Source organism: Notothenia coriiceps, unplaced genomic scaffold (assembly GCF_000735185.1).
Source record: "Notothenia coriiceps isolate Sejong01 unplaced genomic scaffold, NC01 NC01_scaffold00018021, whole genome shotgun sequence".
Taxonomy (NCBI): Eukaryota; Metazoa; Chordata; class Actinopteri; order Perciformes; family Nototheniidae; genus Notothenia; species Notothenia coriiceps.
Genome location: NW_011350722.1, coordinates 86,654 through 109,081, shown reverse-complemented (window position 1 = coordinate 109,081; position 22,428 = coordinate 86,654). Strand labels below are relative to the sequence as shown.

At 41.4% G+C, this 22,428-nt stretch overlaps 1 protein-coding gene across 1 annotated transcript in view; it reads left to right on the top strand.

Moving 5' to 3' along the window:
- The window catches only part of cpt1ab (carnitine palmitoyltransferase 1Ab (liver)), a gene marked incomplete at its 3' end in the record, with an annotated part of 31,532 nt that extends 9,962 nt beyond the window's left edge, over positions 1-21,570 (top strand). The window contains exons 9-14 of the mRNA XM_010777338.1: positions 10-94; positions 1,757-1,952; positions 2,578-2,766; positions 2,866-2,971; positions 3,258-3,380; positions 21,565-21,570. Coding sequence (XP_010775640.1) covers positions 10-94; positions 1,757-1,952; positions 2,578-2,766; positions 2,866-2,971; positions 3,258-3,380; positions 21,565-21,570 — 705 coding nt within the window. The remainder of the gene's footprint in view (positions 1-9; positions 95-1,756; positions 1,953-2,577; positions 2,767-2,865; positions 2,972-3,257; positions 3,381-21,564) is intronic.
- Between the last annotated feature and the right edge of the window lie 858 nt (positions 21,571-22,428).

Below are 22,428 nucleotides of genomic sequence, written 5' to 3'. Positions count from 1 at the left end.
TTTTTTCAGCTCATGCTCCTACAAACTATTCCCATGTGCTCAGCCCAATACGAGCTCATGTTCAACAGCAGTCGTGTCCCAGGTGTAGACACAGGTAGAGTCCTTAGCAGTCCGCCTCCTCCACACTACTCCTACTGTACTGCTCCTTGGGACTTTGGTCTGTGTGTTTGAACTAGAAATAATCTGACCACCATGAATAAATAACGCATGTGTGAAGGTCTATGCACATCCAAGGACTAATGTGCATGTGACTAAAGTTTGACGAGGTAAGACCTGGAAATGTCAAAACACTGCTGGCGTGAAAAAATACGTTAAATATTTATAGGTATTGCATCACATATATATATACGTTCAAGATTGCGAAAGATGTAAAACATCGTAGTATCATATTAGCTTCTGGGTGGTGCTCACAGCTACTTTAGTGTTTCTTTATTGTTGTCTACAGTGAATACATCTGGAGTTGTATGAAGGAATTCTCCTTCAAGAATGTCATGATATACATTGAAAGCAACTTAAATGAGAAACTGTTTTTTTCCATTCGTAGAACTATAAATGATATATAATGCATGATCAGTGTGGAGAGGACCTCCAATGCATGATATAACCAAGATGAAGACCAGTTAAGTATGATAGCCCATAGCTGGAACCTCAGGACCAAGATAATGAGCTGTGATGTCATCCTAATGTCTGACAACATATTAAGATGTTAATGAGAAACAAATATAAAACGTAAGGCCCTGAAAGACTATGTTATCTCTCTGGCTGTAAAGGGTTGATTATGGATAAGGATTAGGTATACATGAATTGAAATGGGAGATTCAGCATTGAAAAATATAAAATAATTACTTGTTTTATGTTAAAAGATTTTAATAAAATCAAATGTAAAGATTTGTTCAGACTATTATAGGTTAGTGAAGAGACAGAAATATATACATTACTAATCCTAGGAATATGGAAGCTTTTTTTTTAGTTAAATATAAATTGTAATTTTAAAGCCAGTTTTGGATATATAATGGGATCACAGTTTTGACATTGCTTGAGGTGCAGGCCTTTTTAACCTGGGTGTGAAGTGTTTGTTGGTAATGGGGTTGGTCCTAGCTTATGTATCCCCTCCCTTGTCTTGCCTGTAATGAGGGCAATGTTTGTCTGAACACCATGAGCATGACCATATCATCATAATAGCTGTGAATCAAAGATGCAGCTGGTGTTTTTGAATTGGTTTCTCTGTGTCATGCGCAGTGCTGTTCAAACTAACTTTGCCCCAACTTGTTGTATTCCAAACCACCACCCTGTTCCCAAATTACTTTCCCTCTTCATCTCACTTCCCCCACCTCTCATTTCAAGCCGCTTTAGTCTTTGAACTTGATAGCAGTCCCATCATGTAGTTTCATTTTGAATTCAGTTCATTTCTTCCCGATCAAATTTGTATGGATGTTCACAAAAATGTAACGATCAAGTCCTCAAAAAAATATTCTGCCCTTCACAGAAACATGTGGATGTTGTGGATGTCACACCATTTCACCTGTGGGACCAGGATCTGGTCACTAACAATTCTACTGTTCCCAGGAATGAAATGCTGCGACATCCACACTCCATCTATACTGGTGCCTTCAATTTGAGATAAAATCCTATCCAACTTACATTTTAAAATGCATAAACATACACATAAATCTGCTCTCAGTGACGCCACCCCCAACACTCCACTTGTCTCTGTTCTCCTCTTTTTCTCTACTTACAATTGGTCCCTCTCTCCCAGACATCCTTCAGCACATGAACGACAGCAAACACATAGCTGTGTACCATAAGGGCCGTTTCTTCAAGGTGTGGATGTTTTATGACGGACGGCTGTTGTTGCCACGGGAGATAGAGCAGCAGATGGAAAGGATCTTGGCCGACACATCGGAGCCGCTGCCAGGAGAGGAGCAGCTCGCGGCACTGACCGCAGGCGACAGGTGGGAGCAGTACAGAGGCAGCTGCAGCCATATTGAGAAAGACAAACAGTTAACACTATGCATTGAACTATGACAGGAAGTAAAGAAATAAAGTGCGGAAATTGGCTTTTATTGCAACCATAAGTTTCAAGGTTGATTAAGCCGGTTAATGATTTGCATCCTGTAGTTATAAAGTGTTATTAGACTATGTAAACACAGTCATACATCAAATTAATTGGAACAGATATCAATATTTTTTATCCTTTTAAGTATTACCTGAATTTGACACCTTGATATGAACTTAGCTGGACATTTTACTAAAATGAACTCAAACAGCAGTGTAAATGTACTGTTACTTATTTAGCTGACAGATTTGCTTGATGTCTGTGGTAAGCTAAAATCAGCGCGTAATATCGATCCAGATGATGTATTGTCTTAATATATGAAGGTAGTAACATATACACATTTATGTGTATTGATCACAGAAATGCACGAAAAGTACCTCCAACCCAAAAATGACAGTTTTCTTACACTTCGGAGAAACTTGTATTGAATAATTACAAGAATAGAAAGTGTGACTTCTGTAAGGCATTGCCTGAGGTCTACCTGGTGAAAAAATAAAAACCTGTTATTTGACCGTCTACAGGACCCCATGGGCCAAGGCTCGTGAAACCTACTTCAGCCGTGGTAAGAACAAGCAAGCTCTGGACGTCATCGAGAAGGCAGCTTTCTTTGTTACCCTCGACGACACCGAGCAGCGCTATGATGAAGCCAACCCGGTCAAGTCTCTGGACAGCTACGCCAAGTCCCTGCTCCACGGAAAGTGCTACGACAGGTGGGACAGACCAACTAGCTATATTCCATTTTTAGATATTTAAGAGTTTGCAGGGTAAGTTCTATAAAGATAAACTGAAAATGTTTGTTTGTCATTCAGGTGGTTTGATAAATCCTTTAACCTGATCGTTTTCAAGAACGGCACCATGGGACTGAACGCAGAGCACTCCTGGGCAGATGCTCCCATCATTGGCCATCTGTGGGAGGTACGGCCATGTCGTTTTTATCTAATGGATTTAATGTTTGCATTATATCGCAAAGAATAAATAAGGAAATGAATACCTTTTTTAGATTTGGGTCCTGACGAAAACAATTTTAGGTAAAACAAAAAGGAACATATTCAACTAGCTCAACACACTGAACAAGTACAATGGAAAGGGGCAAAAATGTTGGCATGATGGTACTAGTCAAAGCTTTTGAGACAGAAATGCAAAACAAATCACACATGTTCTCTTTTTAGCTGAGATGTTAAAACGTTCCTCTGCTTTGCAGCATGTTCTTTCCATGGACCCTATGAAGTTGGGATATACTGAGGAGGGGCACTGCCACGGAGAGCCCCACCCCAACCTTCCAGGTCCTCTGAGGCTGTCATGGGACATCCCTGCTGAGGTAAGGGTCGGGTTATGCTAAAAAAGATCCAACAACATGTTGTCGAACCACATTAGAAGGCAAAAGTGTTTTAACAGCTGTCCACATTTGAGGGTGAGGAGAACAACTGGCTATAAAGAGGATGGAACACCCCAATAGGATGCACAACGATAAGTTTATGTGTGAATAACTGTGCAAACTTTCAGAAAGTCTCCTGGAAGACATTTATAGTGACGCGCTGTTTTTTACACATGAAAAACGACAGAAATGGTTATTTAAATGATGGAAAACAGAAGAAGTTCATACCTTGCTCTCTTCCTCGCATCCACACAAAGTGAGTGTGAAAATGAAATTGTTGGTTACAGAAAGCTAATAGATGCAACCGCCAAATTCAGCTGCTGATAATGTGTGGTGTGAGGTTGGTATTAAGCTCATTGACCATCTGAGGAGCACCTTTATTGAAGCATACTGAAAGCTAAAGACTTCATGGTCTCATACACCGGGCTGATATTTGACAGTCATATGTATTGGCAGGGTTCGAGTTATAAAATGAGCTCTATGGGGGTCTTTAAAACTAACGCACACACTCAAACACACACACACACAGCAGCAGCCCTCTACTTGCTACAAACTTAAATATGAAAAGGTTCAACTACGCACACACACATCATCTCGGCTCGCGCAGCACGCTCACAGGCATAGATTGCGAAATAATGTGTTGCGCACCTTGGAAGATACAGTGCAGGCATATTGTCATTCAAGTGATGCGTAGTTCTTTTGGAAAACATGTTTTTCTTTTAGCCTATTTACCTCGTTAATGTATATAATACTCATTATCTCAGTTTTATTAACTTATTAACTGATCGACATCAGAGATGCAAAATATCATCCCTGTGTTTTTTATATTGTAAACTGTATTTAAATGATGTGCGGGCATGTATGCATGTTGGTATGGATGTGAGCATATGTTTATGTGTGTATATGTTTATATTGATATATATTTATTCGTTTTATGTGGAAATGCACTGCGAGGATTGCTTTTTTAAATTTCTTTGTACCTGGTGCGATGACAATAAAGGAATTCTATTCTATTCTATTACATTGACACATGCATTATTTGTGATTAAAATAATGGTTGTTGTTAATGTATTAGCGACCCCCACAGATGTATGATTTCACTGCGTCCGTGGGGGCTCAGACCCTCCTTAAGGGAGCTCAGCTCCCATTGGCTCCCACATAACTCGAACCCTGTGTATTGGGTTCCCTCTGCTGGTNTTCTTTCAGTTTGCCTGGAACGAACAGATTTTATCTTCCCATAATTCACACTAGCCATTGTCAAGAACTATGACGTCGATATCATGTCTTGAGTCCCAGTCCGTTTTCCTCGCACGCTTGGTGACTTATCTGTCTGTCTGGATCGCGTAAGATGGTTCATCACTTCATCATAAGAAATCAATGACCTTGGTCTGTGACGTCCCAAGTCTGGTCGTCCAGTAACGCACTGACAGATGGGAACGAGCTTGGTGGTCCCATGATTGGAGGCATCTGAAAACCAACTGAGAGAATGCGTGTGGGCTGCTTGGAGACACACACAGGATGTGGTGAGAACTTGACGCGAGAGATCTCATAAAAACAGATTATTACAAAAATAATCAGACATCTCTTGTTTAGACTGTTTTGATCATTATGTGTCTTCTCATATAAATTAATCTATCGCAGGATCGTATTAGAGGCGCGCGTACATCTTTTTTTCAAAAATCATTAGGGTTTTTGCTTTTTTGTGAAACATATAAGGGTATCACAGGCCTGGTTTCACAAAAGGCACGAAGAGCCTTGTTAGGCCTTTATGTTGCGTTGGCTTACTGAGCTATTTAAATTTCAATTGACATGTGAAGGAAACGTTGACTTTTAATCCATCCAGTAGAAATATTCAATATGATTAAACATCAGTTAGCTTAACGTCAGATAAATAGCTAACACAAGTGTTAACCAATCCTGAAAACATAACTTATGTAAATGTACCTTTAGTTGTTGCCTCTCGGTTGCTCATGTAGTTGGTCTTTTTGAGGAACTTTGAAACAATCTGCGACAGAGGCAATGGGGCAAGGCACATCAGTTGACAATAGTCTTCTGCCTTCGTCCCAGACCACAGGCCAGCCTCTTGACAATGTCCGGAGTTCCGGCATACAATCGGTTGGGGCTAGCTTTATCCACAATCTCCTGCATCGATATGATGTAGCGTGTGGACAGTGTGTACACACTCGTCACCTCTGCCCGCCAGCTACTACTTGTCCAGCTAGACAAGTCGTTTTTGGGTCGGAGAGAAAAGGACATCCAAGATTTCGGAGTCTCTTTTGTTGGAAACTTTTTCGTTGTGGTGTGTCAGTCTAGTCTGTGCGTGACATCGTATTCGGCCTCCATTGTCCGATTTGAGAACCCGCGACGTTTTTGCAAATGCCACAGCGACCACCCTCTCCCCTATCCCCCTCGCAACAGGCCTTTCAGCACACATATTTCCTCTCCCACTCTTCCTTACCCAGCCCTTCTCTTTATTCTTCTACTGCGGGTTTGCGAGGCTTTTTGCTTCACGGCATTTTGCTACTACGTTCCCGCAAAACCACGGTAGCGCGGCTACCCGTACCCAAAATGGCACCTTCATTCCCGTCGGAAGTCTTGTCTGCACAGAACACCGCTCTGTCGCCGCGCGTGGCGGCGTCTTGCCTGTCCACTGCGACGACGACGCAATAATTTGCACACCCTAGTCAGCAGTTATACTGCGGGGTGGGTGCTGGCCAACTGTAGCGTGCCTGAACTAGTCTCAACTAATGGCTAGTTTTTGGCGGGCCAGCAGCCTCAAAAGCTAGAGCGAGCAATTCTTTTTGAGCAGCATTGATTATGCGTGACGCATAGGTCTCAATTTGCGGCGGACGCATGAATGCGGTTCAAACGCTGTGGTGCCACTGCGCTACGCCGGGGGACGGGTGCGCTTCACCCTAGCTACAAGGCGGGCGCGGGCCCGGGCGCGACATGGTTTCTCAGCAGTGTGCGCCCTGGTTGTCTTCCATCTTAGGGATAAGGCTGAGAAGGTTCGGTCATCCGGGCAGGACTCGCGAGTTGAAACCGCTCTCTCCTTCGCGGTCGAAAGGAGCCCAGTTGAGGTTGGTTCGTCGCCTGAGTTAGGATGCCACGGGCGCGGCGGGCGACCGTCCCTAGGGAGGTAGTTCCAGGCAACGTCCCGCTGTGGGGAAAGGACCAAGGGGGTAGACTAGCAAGACCGAGATGGAGGGATTATATCTCTTCGCTGGCCTGAGCCGCCTTGGATCCAGTTCAGAGCTGGGTTGATGTGCCGGGAAGAAATTTTGGGCTCTCTGCTGGAACTGGTTACCTCCTGCGACGGCCGACACGGATAAGCGGGGGAGAAGGATGGATGATGGATGTTGCTGATGCGGACAGAACTGTGTGGTGCTTAGGGCTGACCAGCGTGTCCCGCATGTGCGCGGACTGCACACACAGCATTTTTATTATTGTCCGCGTCCCGCACATTTGCAGATTATGTCCCGCATGCTGGTGCATCCTCGTGATAGTCGCGCCAGAAAGGGGCCGGATCGCGTTCGCTGACAGCCGGCCACCGCCCGTTTATTCAATCTGTATTGTCTAAACGGCATCATGTAAATTGCGGCTGACAGGCGACACAGAAGTCCCAAGCCCCCGTTGACAGTTCACGAGCGCTCCATAGTGTCTTCCGTCCACCCACACCCCCGTCTCACCCAGTAAAAACAATCCCACTACACCACTGGTTGTAGTAGTCACACCCAACATGGATTAAACGCTGGTCGTTTTCTTTACCATAATGTTGGGAAATTAATTGCGATAAAATGCTGAACCGGATTAATTATTATTATTAGTTAGTTACTTATTATTATTCCCACTTCCGATCGGGTACACTAGGTCCACCGTTTCCCCGAGCGAGGGCCTCCCCCGTTGTCAGTTTACGTGGGCCTGGCTGGGGTCCAGTGCGCGGACTGCCATCGGGCACGAATCACGATTGGGCCGGGTACCGAAGTGGGCCCGGGTCGCGATAAGTCACTTAGCCACATTCCCCCACTTCCCCGTTGACAATTTACGAGTTGTACGAAGTGGCCGCAGAGGAGTCCCGGGCTGATTTTTGAGTCCAGTCCACCACTGCAACATGACGTATGATCGCCCATATTGACGCCCTTAATCCTTAAACTTCTCTAACAGATACAAATAACCGATCCTTCAGCCTTCATAGACGCTTCGACACGTTCAAAATTAACTGTCAATCGCTGTCTGAGCTTGCTGCTGTGGTCCGCCATCGTGCGTTTACATGCAGAATGCTGGGATCCTGAACGGTGCAGGCTGGGCGCGTGCCCGCATGACGTCACCCATAATTTGGCGGAGTTGAAGAATCTCCGACAAGATCCAGGAAATTGTCAACATTGAAGGGCAGATTAATGGTAATCAAGTACAAACTATCCAAAATCATTCAGTAACAGTTTTCAAGGGGACAATATTTACTCAAATTGATGGGTTGGATGATGGGCCAAAATCGTGGTCACAGCACTTTAAGCCTCTGCTCTGGCTCCCTTAGCTTAGACAAAAATAAGAAGGAAATAAAAATAAAAGTATTTGTAACTTTATATTTTGTTGATGGATTGAAAATGTTTCGTATCTTGTATTTTGAGGTGATACTGTGACACATAATAAAAACAAAACGGTTTAATTAGTTCAACGTAAAATATGCGTCAATCCTGCTACGGTCCCCGCCGTAGCGCCTTTTCCTGCAGGTGGATAACCTGACTCCGGCATGACGGCTCGATGAGTGACTATGGATAAATCAAGGAAAAGTACCGGAGGAAAACACAGGATTTAATTCTGCGTGACAGAGTTCTATGCTTTCACAGCAAATGAGCTGCGTTTACCAGTATGTTTGATATGCAGAAAGAAGTTGTCAAAAGGTGCGCAGCCTTTACCGTATCGAGGAACAACACGGGAGAGGAAGAGAGCTGACGATCTTCAGTCATGAATTCACATTGAGGTATGTAACTTATTCAGAAAACACTTTTGTTATATTCATGGAATGCTCTGAAAATCCCGATGCAATGACTATAGTTAAAATGTTTTGACAATTAATTACATACACAATATTTAATCTCTGGAAGCCGGTAGCGCTGTGAAAAAGGCAACGACCAATCATCTGGCCGCCGCTAAAATAATGGATGGCCTACCTGCTGTCAGCCTTCGCATCTGTGCACAAAATTATATCTCGGCCCTCATTGGTCATGTGCCGCCCGTCATTGGTCATGTGCGCGGTTCGTGTGTGTTTGGAGGAGGGGGCTCTGTAAGGAGTCTGAAGGAAGAGGCAGATTTTTCCGGTTGTGATTTTCAAATTCAGCGCACTCGAGCTGGTTCTCCATTACTTACCTATGATTCTTACCTACCCCACCGGGAACTCTTTTTAGGGGCAGTACATGTTGCTAGTATTTCAAAGTGGGCACATTTTAAGTTAATATTTTTTCCTTCAAATCTTGCACGAGACTCCCAAGGCATGTGTTTAATTTATTTTAAAGTAGGGCCTGTGTGTATTTGAATTCTCCTTATAGGAGTTCTTTTTTCTTATTAGAGGTTAACAGTTTTATTATAACGTAATAACATAAGCCTAATAAATGCAAAAAAACTGTAGTTTTTGTCTTGATATAACAATAAATACAACTTTATTAGCTTTTATCAAAGGCTATGAAATATGTTTTGCGGCTCCAGACAATTTTTTTGGAAAAAGGAGCAAAATGTGCTCTTTGGTTCAAAAAGGTTGGCAGGACCCTGCCCTAGTGGACAGATAGGGGTATATGAGGTTCTTTAAGTAAGATGCGCCTGCCCATTAAGGGCTTTGTAAGGCGGAGAAGAAGAATTTTACAATTCTATCCTGTGTCATATAAAGTTTACTTTGATATTCATTTGGATTTGTCAACCTATGAGTCATGGTCGGTTTGACCTGCACATGCCACGGGCATCTTGGAAGTTGCCCGCAGAGCACCAGCTACCAGCCTGTATCCCTCATCTGAGCTTCTTAAAGGTTATGGTGAAAGACCCAGATCTGTCATCTTGAGTGTCCACTGAAGGAGTGCGATTGCTCCTTCAGATCCCGGCCGAACAGACAGGAGCTCCAGTTTCCCACTCCGACACCACTTCTTCCACTCTCTCTGTGGGCGCAAACATTCACAGCGATGGTCCATCACAGGTTTAGGCAAGAATGCGCAGATATGAACAAATTGAGAGTAGGGCCAAAAATGAATCTGTTTTTTCTTTTCTTACGTGTATACTGGTTGTTTTTTGTTATTTTACTTACGTAATGCACTTATCTTTCAGGGTGTGACATACTGTATATGAGTAGTGTGTATGTGATTTATTGTGGTTTGTATATTTACTATATAATATCTCCTCCTGTGGTTTCTGCCTTAATGAAGTATATTAAACTATTTCAATCAGCTTATTCTAACTTACATACACACTTTACCCCTTTTTAACTACATGTAAAACAAGAGTTGTGTTTTATTTTAGACAAACTATGTCAATCATTAAAAAGTATAGTAAAAATATATTGAACAATAACATCTTCCGTACTTTGCTGATGCCTATAGGAAAATTCGACTGAAAAAATGAGGACTCTACATGGTCTTCTGATGGTAAATACAGTGACACAATTGTAAAAGATGTATGGTGGCAATAAAATACCGTGGTACTCTCTCGCTGTATTGGCATTCCCAACTGTGACACTACTCCCTCTTCCCCACTCAGGCGGCTGGTTCGCCACTGTCATACCTGCCAGAAAGGGATAAACTTGATGAATGTTCAAAAAGGTATTTTATTTTTCTCATACTGCCTGTGCTGCAGCACCTCTTTTCACCCTCTGTCTAAAACCAGAGTCCAGTCTGCTCTGATTGGTTAGCTGGCCAGCTCTGTTGTGATTGGTCAACTGCTCAGAGATGTCACGGCCCTTTCATGTAGTGTTGGAGCACTAGCTGATAGAAGCGCGAGTGTTACAGTGATGTCCCTACAGTATGTTACGGAAGTAAAGAAATTAGCTCAATGGAGGCGTTTCAGGCAGGTGGTGAGTGTACGGGACAGAAACTCCCTCTGGAGGAAACTTTGGGATGTTAGCCTTTGCAGACCATTGACATAACACACTACAGGAAAGGGAAAACCAGAAAAAGCACAATAGGGCCCCTTTAAGGTGAACTGATGCAAAATTAGTATTTTGGTAAGGTGTTGGAAAAAAGTTCAGCTTCCTCCCAATGTAAATGCAATTTCTTTAAAGGTGCAATAATGTCCGTGCAAAAAAACTCCATAATGTGTATGCTACAATGGAACAACCTACGTTGTTGAGATTTGACCAGGTTGTCACTGTAGGAAAATATGCAGGTCATACTGTAAGTAGGGTAAGGCCATATTGGACTATTCTGATCACCCTGTGCAGAGCTCTCACCTTTAGACGATAGAGTTCCTGCTTTGAGGAGGAAAAAACTATACAAAGTCCCTTTTGTATGCACAGCAATTGGTAGCCTGAATTTGTACATGTGATCTCAGAAGCTATGGGCATGTATTCAGCTGTTTATAAGTCTTCCTTTGGAGAGATTTGTATAGATTGTTATTACATGTTCAAGGATGAATTTGATTGTACACTTGTTTACACCCAAAGTGGTATAATTAAGTTCCATTGACATGCCTTAAAGGTACCCTATTAAACTATTTTTCAACAATATATTATGGGTCTCAAAACATGTCTCTGAAGTGTCTGGCTCAAAATACCAAACAGATCATGCATTGTAACATCCCATAAACCCCTCTGTTTCAGCCCTGTTTCAAAAGGGCTGATTCTGTGTCTGCAGCTTTAAATGCAAATGAGCTGCTGGTGGCCACGCCCCTCTGCGAGATATTTGGTTTAAAAAAACATAATGGTGCTCTAGGAGGAGATTCAGGTGATAAGGTGTTACCTTTGCTGATTGCTGTTGGGAAAAATACAGCTTAATAGTGTGTGCCACTGTGATCTTACACTTTTGGAACTGTGCATGACCTTTCAGTGGACTCCTGTCGAGACTGGAGGAGCCTAGACTTGATTCATTTCTTTACCCACAGAAAAGAAGGCATTCACACTTATTTTTTCACCCTCTGGAGGGCAAAGAGAAACATCCGACTATCCTAACGAGAAAACTTGCATGCGCAGGTCCGGCTGCTGTCTATTCCCATTTGGCGCTTTACTGATTTACTTTGTTATGGGATGCTCCAAAAACAAAAGTGTATCTCGAGCCGGTTTTTCAAACTTACCTACCCCACCTTTAAGTAAGGACATTCTTGAATAATAATGCAGTGATAAGAATGTATCATAAGGGAATTATAATACATTATGATCCTTGCAAAAACAAGGAAAAACAGTGTCAGTGATTAAAAGTATTAATATTGTTATAAAAGCATTACAATGATTTATTAGTGCTTACAGCTATAATTATACAGTGCTATGTTCAGATCATAACACATGATAAGTACACATTATTATCATATGTGAAAATCATTTTTGAATGGGGATAGATCACATTTAAAATCCATCCATTACTCACCATGAATGACCTTGATGTTTTTGTGAGTGACAACATCAGCGCTCCACAGGCCACCAATTTCCACGCCACACATGTACCACCCAGAGTCCTCCTCCCTCAGGTTGCTCATGGCAACAGTGAACACCTGCTGCACCGGGTCGTCGAAGAGTCTCACTTTCTTCTCAGACGGATTGGCAGAATGGGATTCATCGGTCCGAGCTAAGCTGGAGCAGAACTCCCTCATCGTTCCCCGGCACCAGTACTTTATATAGCTGGCATACTGGGGCTCATAGTGACACGGGACGGTGAGGCTTTGACCCTCCATGACTGAGAGCTCTTCTTCGGTGGTTGTCCCGCAGAGGAAAACTGATGGAAAGTGTCGATTATTCAATGTGGAGCTCTATTTTGGAGTGTCAGCCATGTCTCAAAGGTTTCTAATCCATGTTTTGAGGAACGGCCGGGTAAAAGTGGCCTTGAGCAATACTTGAACCACATTCATGGTTTTGTTTTCCATTCTAACAAAACACTTTTCTACTTCCTCTTCCATATTTTAAAATTAGATTATCCCCTCTATAATAGAGAGTCGGGGGGACGAATATAACAGGCATTTGGAGCCTTGACAAAATAAACATCAAACATACTCTTTGCTAAGGGGCTTGCAGAACAGAAGCTTAGAAGATTTAAAAAACAAAACACTAAAGCGTTCTCTGGCTGCCACGGAAAATAGCATTACCAGCCTTTATAGTTTGTATTCAGCAAATGATTAACACAAAAAAAGTAAAATAGTAAAGGGAAGTGAAGCGAGAGTTGTCATGTGCATTTTGCCTGAAGCACACTGTTGAAGCCATGGAATCATAGACATACAACATCCTAAGAAATATTTTTCATCATAATCTGCAAAAAAAGGCAATTTTCTTCAAGTATATGAGCTCAGTTATTACCTGGGATCCATGGTAACAGGCTGAGGGTGAGTAGAAAGGGCTTCAGCATGCTTCACTTCAAGGTTTTCCAAGTGAATCTTCTTTCTGTAAAACAGAAACTAAGTTCCGCAAAGGCAATATCACCCAAAGTCATGTGACCATGAGCAGGGTCCAGATGTTCCAGATGTTAACCATGTAAGTGCCCGGTAAATAGTAAGGAATACTTTTATGACTTATTATCACTTTCTGTAGCATAAATATTTAACCACACTTCTATGGTGTGAAGAAGGTCATCGGCTGCTCACTGCCTTCTCTGGAGGAACTCTTCAGCCAACGTTGCCTCAACAGAGCAGGCAAAATAATTGCAGACTCTTCCCACCCTGGACACTTCCTGTTTGCTCTTCTGCCCTCCGGTAGACGCTACCGGTAAATGAAATCAAGGACAAACGGACTGAAAAACAGTTTCTACCCCAGAGCCAAATATCATATCTGTGTTTTTTTATATTGTAAACTGTATTTAAATTATGTGCGGGCATGTATGCATGTTGGCATGGATGTTTGAGCATATGTTTATGTGTGTATATGTTTATATAGATATATATTTTTGCGTTTTATGTGGAAATGCACTGCGAGGATTGCTTTTTAAAATTTCGTTGTACCTGGTGCGATGACAATAAAGGAATTATATTCTACATTACATCAGCTCTCCTCTTTTAAGGAGTAGGGGGCAAATTGTTGCATTTCTGCCAAAAGACACATTTGTTTACTTTACATTCTCAGTCGCTTCCTGTATGGACTAAACCAAATTCCACATGATAATTTCCTGATAACGATGACGCAATAGCCCCGCCTCTCCCCACCTCTGCTGCTCACTGCTGAAGCATGGTCAGTAGCTACTGTCCTACAGCTACTGCTACTGACCATGCTACAGATGTTAGTGCAATATCTACAGCTCCTCTACCACAACCATCAGCAACAAGTGGACATGGAGAACTACATTAACTTCATGTTGCTAAATCCACCGCGGAAAATAAACAGAAGGGCAACCATATCAAGTTGCAACCTTGCTCGGGGGTCTTCTTCAATATGGTCTAGCTGCGGCCGCGGCAAGTACACGACACGACACGCCCCTTAAACGACACGACTACCCGACACGACACTACGGTGGCTGAGAGACATTACCGTACATGGCAGATTAAAAGCGAATTGCAAATGTTATTGTAGCATTTTAAGCAACTATTAGGCAAATACATTAATAACCTAGTCTATCCGTTTGAGACACAACAGTATAACTTTCAACCCAAATCAATTTGTCAACAAAACAGTGGTTTAGTAAACTTTTTTAAATATATAAAATAGGTATTAATGAGATAATATATTAATTATGTTTGTCTAACTGCTACACATGTATTTATACATAAATGTAGATATTTGTGAACATCTAAATATAGTTGTTAAAGGTTTTAAGATATACATAATCACATCATGGGGTCATTAAGGACCAAATTAGGAGGGCCAGTCAGGCCACTAATGAGCTCAATCATTCACATGNTATGGCACTAAGTTGAATTTGGTGAAACAACAATATTATGTGAAGAAAATGTTTTATGTTTTTCTCTGGTCCTTTTCTCCGGATGCATTGCTTTGACTCGTGATGAATTACGGAGTTTGATAGAAAACTAATTTGCACCATGATGGTGGTTTAGTCTTGGTTTATTTTGGATGTGAAACCCTCATCAGCATCAGAGGATTGGCTCGTGGTCATGTGTTAATCAGTTTTTCTTTGCTCGACAATTTGTAAACCTCCTGAAACTGGTCTGGTGTGAAAATGAGATCTTTCCTTACTTAGCTCAGTGTTTACTTAATTAAAGAGTAGCTGGCAGGCCATTGGCCAGGTGGCTGGGCACAAGTGGACGGCACCAAGAACCAGTTCCATCTCTGAGGATATTAATAACTCCCTCTACTGGGACTGCTCAGTGTATATTGCTACATGAATTAAACGGAAGACTTTTAAATGCATCGTGAGATGACAGATTTCAAACGAGGGTGTAAGCAGGAAGTGATTACATGTGACAGTTTTCCTCTATAGCTCCTGTCCATCACTTGCACACACTCTCTTTCTCACACACAACTCCACAATGGTACACCCATCACTCTGCCCTGGGCTTCCGATAGCATGCTAACATTTCATGACTGCGTTCCTGAGGTCTGCTTACTCCTCATCTATTCTGGGAACCTGCAGTTTGGTTACTTTTTTTTTCAAATCAAATTCATGACGTGTGTCCTGTCTTTCTCTGCATTTAGCACGTTTTTATTCATATTAACTCAAAGGAGAAAGGCAACTCTTCTTTATTTAAGGCCTGTGGCGTGTAGGCTAACTATGACAAATCAATACAGCATAATCAACAGACTACAAACTCCTGGCTTTCGGACAAGCATTTAAATTGTACACTTAATTGGCAAGCTGGAAAACCCATTCACAGAAGAGCAGACAGTGAAACCTAAAACCTTGACTTGCACTTTCTAAAAGTAGACTTTGGGAGAGATCTGCAGCCTCTGCTTGTCACCAGTTTAATTCATGTGCTACTTGCTCCACAACAACCTCAAAGACAAGAGGGGAGCCGATGTTACCGCTCCGGTTTTATAAGCTAATCGTTCATACAGGAGCTTGGATGTTCCCAGTTCGTCTGGTGTTTATCACTTGGAGCTGTGAAAAGTGGAGAAAAGCATTGTTGCAGCTACTGTTTGTAGATAATTCCTGTCATTCTTCATTTGGGTTTTGTCAGGACAATTTGTTTTTCCTGCACTGCTAGGCAACTTACCTCAGGCTCTGTTTTGCCCCAAACTAATTTGGTTGATGTTACATGTGAATGTGGTGAAAATAATGTTCCTGCTGCAAAATGTTTTTGTAAGGTGAATGTCTCTGACCACAAGATTTCTGGGAGGAATTGTGTTATTGTGCCTTGTTTTCACATTAAAGTTGACCTTACAGGAAATAGGTTCACTGTTGAGAATGAAGGACCAATACTATTAAATGCAAAACTGTGGTAACGCTGTTGTGTCTTTCAGGACCTGAACCTACTAAGAGGCCATCCTTACCATATGACTATTTTAGAAGCAATGAAATTCATTGTGCTGGCATTACTGCAGTTTTATAAGTGCGTCAGAGAACTAAGGGGTCTTTGAGGTCCACTCTAGAGCTTGTGTTTGTCATTATTTAACCTGGTATTGGTCTATTCTGAGCTACTGTTGTAACATGGCAGTGCAACTTGGCAGACACTGTGAATATGAAACGCCCCCTATAGGGCTGGGCGATATGAAGAAAATCCTGAAGGACGATATTGTGGACCAAATACCTCAATATTGATGTTGTGACAATACTATAGGGTTGATCTTCGATTTTTTTTATAAAATACTTACTCAATAAGATTTTTTTTTAAAAACACGCTGCTCATACTGTATATCCCCTGAACCTTTCATTTTAACCAAAAAATCCTTAAGAGTGATAAAGGTCACATAAGGTTTTACTCACAACGTTACCCAGCTCAAGCCCTCTAACCTCTGCTGTCCTCTGAAGCAGATTCCCCTCTAAGCCTCCGACACTGTAACTTCATCACCTCACAAACCATGGTGCCACACGAGTATGTCTTGTGAATTTATCTGGCTGAGAACTGGGCGCCCAGTTTTTCAAAAAAGCGCCATATGAATCTAAGTGATTAAGAAGAGGGTGTAAACGGAGAGGGAGAGCTTGGTGGCTGGCGTGGAGGGGCCGGCATGTCTGCGGCCTGCTGCACCTGTCTGACTGCCCTAAAGGAGCAGAGCCTGGGGCCCCGAGGTGGAGCCCAGCCAAAGGGGCAGCAGGAGAGGAAGGTAAGGAGGAGAAGCTTAGCGGGAGGTTGAGCTGAATGTGATTCCTCTGAGAATCTCTCTCACTGCGTGCTCACCAAATCTATAAATAACTTTTATTGGGTTAAAGTGGAATTAGTGGAAATATTAGTCGTCAGCATGTTCACAGATATATACACATTCTGACATGAGAGATTTTCTGACATGAGCAGACGGAAGAGCAAGAGGCGTTAATTATGAGAGCCTTGCACACTGACACATGTAGGCCTAAACTCACACAGGAGCCAGCTGACATGGATATAGATGCAACAAATATCACAAGTAAAGCAATTATTTCCAAGATCATCATTTATTCATTTCCCATACTTGCATGTATCTCATAAGGGTCATACTGGTTGTTGAAGCATATCCCACAATCCTTTGGTGGCAGGTAGACCAGTTGCCAGACAGTAAAACACACAGAGGCACATGTTCAGACCTCAGGCCAGATGTTATCAGATATAAAGAACCTTGTCTTTTCCCACTGTGTGCACTGCTAACACATGAAGATGTCTTGAAATAATTATTGGCTAAATTAATCAAAGTGAAGTAAGAAAATGTAAACTTTATTGCAACTTTGTCATTCTAAGTTCTCTGATTTACAGAAGAGAAAAAACACTTGTAATGGCACAGTCATCGTAATATGTACATTGCTGATACTGCAATAATCCAGACACTGGTGTCATCCAGATTTAAGAGTGGCATATTAAGGCCCAATACACACAGTCTGTAGAGAGAAGGAATAAACACATCAAAGCTTTTTCCTGCAATTTATACATGAACATACCACGGCATTCCATAAAAGCATTAGAACGGGAACTAGACAAAGCTCCTCGAACAAAGAGCTTGGTTGGGGAAATCACAGTTTGTCCATTGTACATTCAGCTCTAGGAGAGATTAAGACGTCGATGTGTTCACAATATACTGCGTTGCACTAAGACATTTGGTGATTTGATAAGCTTCAATTGACCTGAGTGTTTGAGTTGATACAATAAACGTTTTAGATCAAAATCCCACAATCAGTTTAGTGGTAAAGCATTCACTAAAAGTGATACGTTTTCGGAGTCTGTATCGTCACTGCTGGCCAGTTAAGATTGTCTTGTGAAGAACAAATCAATAAAGAAAAGCAAACTAACTAACTGTACATTGAGCAATGCATAAATGGTGCAAAATCAGTTGTGTCATTTGCACATTATTAGCTTAAAGCATATAGTTAGGGTTAAAACCCATTTAAAAACATTTCACATAAGTAATCCAACTGAATTAAGGCAAGCAATACATGCTGATGGGATTACAATGAACCAAAGAGTAAGATGCTTACTCGTCAGGGTTTATACGAAGTGGCCACTGCACCTCTGTGACTTTTTGTATCGGCAATTATAAAATTCATGGTGTCTGCCATAGAAAGATTTGTTATGAATGATAGCATTGTAGCCTTATATGTTGGGTTCAGAAAAGCTGCTTTCCCCAAGTTGTCCTATTGGAAAAATTGTTTGACATCTCTGGAAATGCAGTTATTTGCTTTCTTGTCAAGACTTAAATTGATTGAGATGGAGAGTCCTCTTTAGAGGTGCAGGTAGTCAGATTTTGTGGGTAATCCCTGGGTCATTCTACAGAAAAGGTGGAAGTACTGTCACTTACTTTTACAGACACCAAAATACATGACGTTGACCTAATACTCACATTAATTATATATGTTGAATAAATAGAGATTGTCTTTGCAATGGTACTAAATAAAAAATAAATAAAAAATGGTTTTATACGTAAATGGCAATTTATTTAAAATGCCAAGTTCAAGGAACTGCCTTGTCACTTTGATCATACATGGAAGTGGANGAATAAATAACATTGGAACTTAACCAATAAGAATAACATTTAATATTAAAACACCTATTTTGTTAAACATTGTATGCTAAGTAAACTCGTTTTAACCAATGAAAAAAGGAAAAGAAAATAGTATGAAAAATATATCACTGAAAGATACAGCCACAATAGTTTTCTCTGAACTCAAGTCAATATTAAGGCTTATGTTAAAACCGATAAATTGTTATTGCCATAATATGGAAGTTCTCCATATGTTTGAAGATATGCATTACATTTCTTTTTTACACATTCTCCTCCAGATGGTCCAAAGCTCCCCTCTGTGTCAGTGAGTCCCTCTGAGATAGAGGAGGGCAGTTCAGTGACTCTGACCTGTAGCAGTGATGCTAACCCAGCAGCTAACTACACCTGGTACAAGGAGAACCAAACACTTTCTAAGGGTACAGAAGGAAGTTATAATTTCACCTCCATCACTCTTAAGGACAGAGGAATCTACTACTGCAAGTCTGAGAATCAATATGGAGGGATCAGGTCGAGACCTACATTTATGGATGTCCAGTGTAAGTCTAGTGATTCCTTGTGATACAAAAATGAATCTATACAACGCATAATAATAATAATAATAATACATGGGACTTTTATAGCGCTTTTCATGAAACTCAAAGACGCTTTGACAGAGAATTAAGAAAACATGCATGGTAGTAAACATGTGATACCTTTCTTAATATTGTCTCCCAGATGCCCCAGAGCTTCCTTCTGTTTCAGTTGAGATGGTGAAGGGCAGCTCAGTGACTCTGACCTGTAGCAGTGATGCTAACCCAGCAGCTAACTACACCTGGTACAAGGAGGATGAAGACTCTCCAAAAGCTTCAGGACAGATCTTCACCATCACTGACTTTAGAGCTGAACACAGTGGGAGTTATTCCTGTGGAGCCCAGAACAAGTTAGGACGTAGTAACTCCACCTTTCATCTGATTGTTGCGTCAGGTCAGTTTCTCCATTGAATCTCATGCTCAAGTTGTGGAATCGTTCAGAGCATACACAGTGTTATTTAAAAAAAAAAATGTAATATTTGTTCCCAAATTATACAGAAGTGTTCCTCACAATCAGTGTTTTCATTTAATTCAGACTGTCCAGGAGAATGGAAAGCAACAGCTCTAGTGTCCGTCACTGCCATCCTAATTATTGTCATACTCGTTATTGTCTTGATTAGGTAAGCAGTACATCATTGTTCATTCAAACATTGCCAATTCATCATTCATTCCAAGCACTCAAATCAAATTATTAATTTATCCATTTTTTTTTTTACTTATTCACACTTGTTAAAAGAATGACGGCCCCTAAACCATCATCTGAGACTATAAATACACAGGAAATATATGCGCAGGTAAGAATAATCAGTTTAAGCACAACATAGAGTTCCACATTCACACAGCACTGGAAAAAAGAACCTGTAATAGTAGGACAGGTGTACTATTACAAGTTTTAGGAATTGCTTCTATAGGTTATCCGAATCTCAATCATTCCTCTTGTTGTGAAAGCTAACAGTTAGATTTGTAGACTAATATCACCCTTTTGCAACAATTAACACAGCTACTAAGAAAGCTGATATATGAAACAAATGTTCTAACAAAATTCCACTTTCTTATTCTTTAAAAATCCTTCCTGTTGGCAAGTTTCCGTTGCTGTGACTTTTTTTTTTAGTTCCTGCTACACACATTTAACAGTCTAATTTCTATAGAAACCACCTGCCGAGCAGAAGGACAGCATTCACTATGCCACCGTCCACTTTTCTAAGAAACAAGAAAATCCTCTTTACTGCAATACCACTACAGCTCTGGCTGAAACACAGAAGAGGAGAGAGGAAAACAGTGTGGAGTATGCTACCGTTACATTTAACCGTGGCAGCACTGCCCCAGGGTGAGCAGTTTTGCATACACAAATGTTGGACTTCAAACCTGAATTAATTATTATTAGGAAAATACATGATGTTTAATCAATGCTAATAGCTTGTTTTACAATGTTGTTGTTGTTGTTTGCTTTTAGGAATGTGTCACGTATTGATGACTTGTTCATTCAAATTGAACTGGATTTGTGTAACCTGTTTCTGCAGCCACCTGAAAGATTCAAACCAATGTTTACAGGCCTTTTAGCTCTTATTTAGTTGTTATCAACTCCTCCTCTTACTTGCATCCTTGCAGGCAAACTAAGAAACTTTTATTGTGTGTTCCAGGAAACACTAGAGGTTTCTCAATACTCAAATTTCCCCTCCTCGACTCCTCGACTCCTCCGGTAGTGACCCAGAAATGGATTTCAGCGCGCCATGTTGAAAGACATCTAATTTCTCTAAATGCACATCGAGGACCGAACATCGAGCATCGAGGAGGCTCTCTGGAGGAGCTCTAACCGAGGAGACACTGATGGGTCCTCCACGGCTCCTCCGCGGATGCATTTCCGGGGGAGGAGCTTACGCCCGGCCTGACTTATCGCAGCCAATCAAAGCTCTGCATGCATCCCCTCGATATTATTTTAGTAATTGCTTTCATCGCGACGCGATGTTTACAGTGAGAACAGCTGTGAGGTCTGTGCAGAAAGCAGAGCAGTGTGTATAATATATATCACTCAGTATAACAGGCCTACATTACTCTCTGTATTTGCTGTAGTTCAGTAGATATCTACAAATAAAGAGACCATTTAGTGCTTCAAATAATGAAATCCACAACGGCTGTAGCCTGATTATGCTTTAGGAGCTGTAGGTGTGTGTGGTACAGTGTGTAGGTGTGTGTGTTAAAGTGTGTAGGTGTGTGTGTTTTACAGTGTGTAGGTGTGTGTTGTACAGTGCGTAGATGCGTGTTGTGCGTAGATGCGGCGGACAGACAGGTCTCAGTTGGTTTGGTTTTTTCTTTACTTTGAATACTTGTAAATACAACTTTTGGCCCGTAATTTCAATTCCCCATTTCAGCGACCAGAGAGAGGGGGGGCAGATATATCCAGTCTCTGATTGTGTTACGTTATTTCGAGAGTGCTCTCATACTTGCTTGATTCTGAAATTGCAGCCTATATATTTATATAAATATATGTGTGTATATGTCCTCATCTGTAGCCTGTTATTGTCTCATTATACCGCACTGTGAATGAATCAAAGTAAATATATAAGTCGTCATGAACACATCTGTCCATCAGACAGAGTGCTGCTGTGCCGACTGTCATCATGAATGGACGTCTCTCTTAAAATGACCGCTCAGAGGAGAGGAGTTCTCATTTCTCTAACCGCCTGCTGCTTCCCCTCCTCTCTCCTCGGTTCCCCTCCTCGACTCCTCTGCTCGCATCTCCTGTGGGCGGCACCAAGACATGAGGATGGAGTCGAGGAGAGGAAATTAGAGAAATGGGAAACTTTCTTGGTGCTACTGTGACAGCTAGAAGTGACAGCGACTGGCCTAAAAACTGTCTAGCCGTGATTTCCAGTCTTTGTACAAAAGCTCACTGGTTGTTTTTAATAGCTCCATATATACACTGTACAAAAACAAAAAAGGGAATAGGCTTTCCTATATCCTAAAATGTAGAAGTAACCTACACCAATGAAACCTAAATCATAACATTTTACAATTAAATGATGTCACATTTTAATTAGAAATATATATTTAAAACAGTAAAATCATAATAAAATTGATTAAGGGTTAAAATAAATCTATTAAAAATTATTGTTACTTAAAGATAATGTTGCATTAAAAACAATACTGTAAAGCACAGGAACAAATAAACGTAATATAGGTCCCTTAAAGGTCCCCTTTTATACTGTTTTTCATCAATATATTATAGGTCTCAGATATATACAAA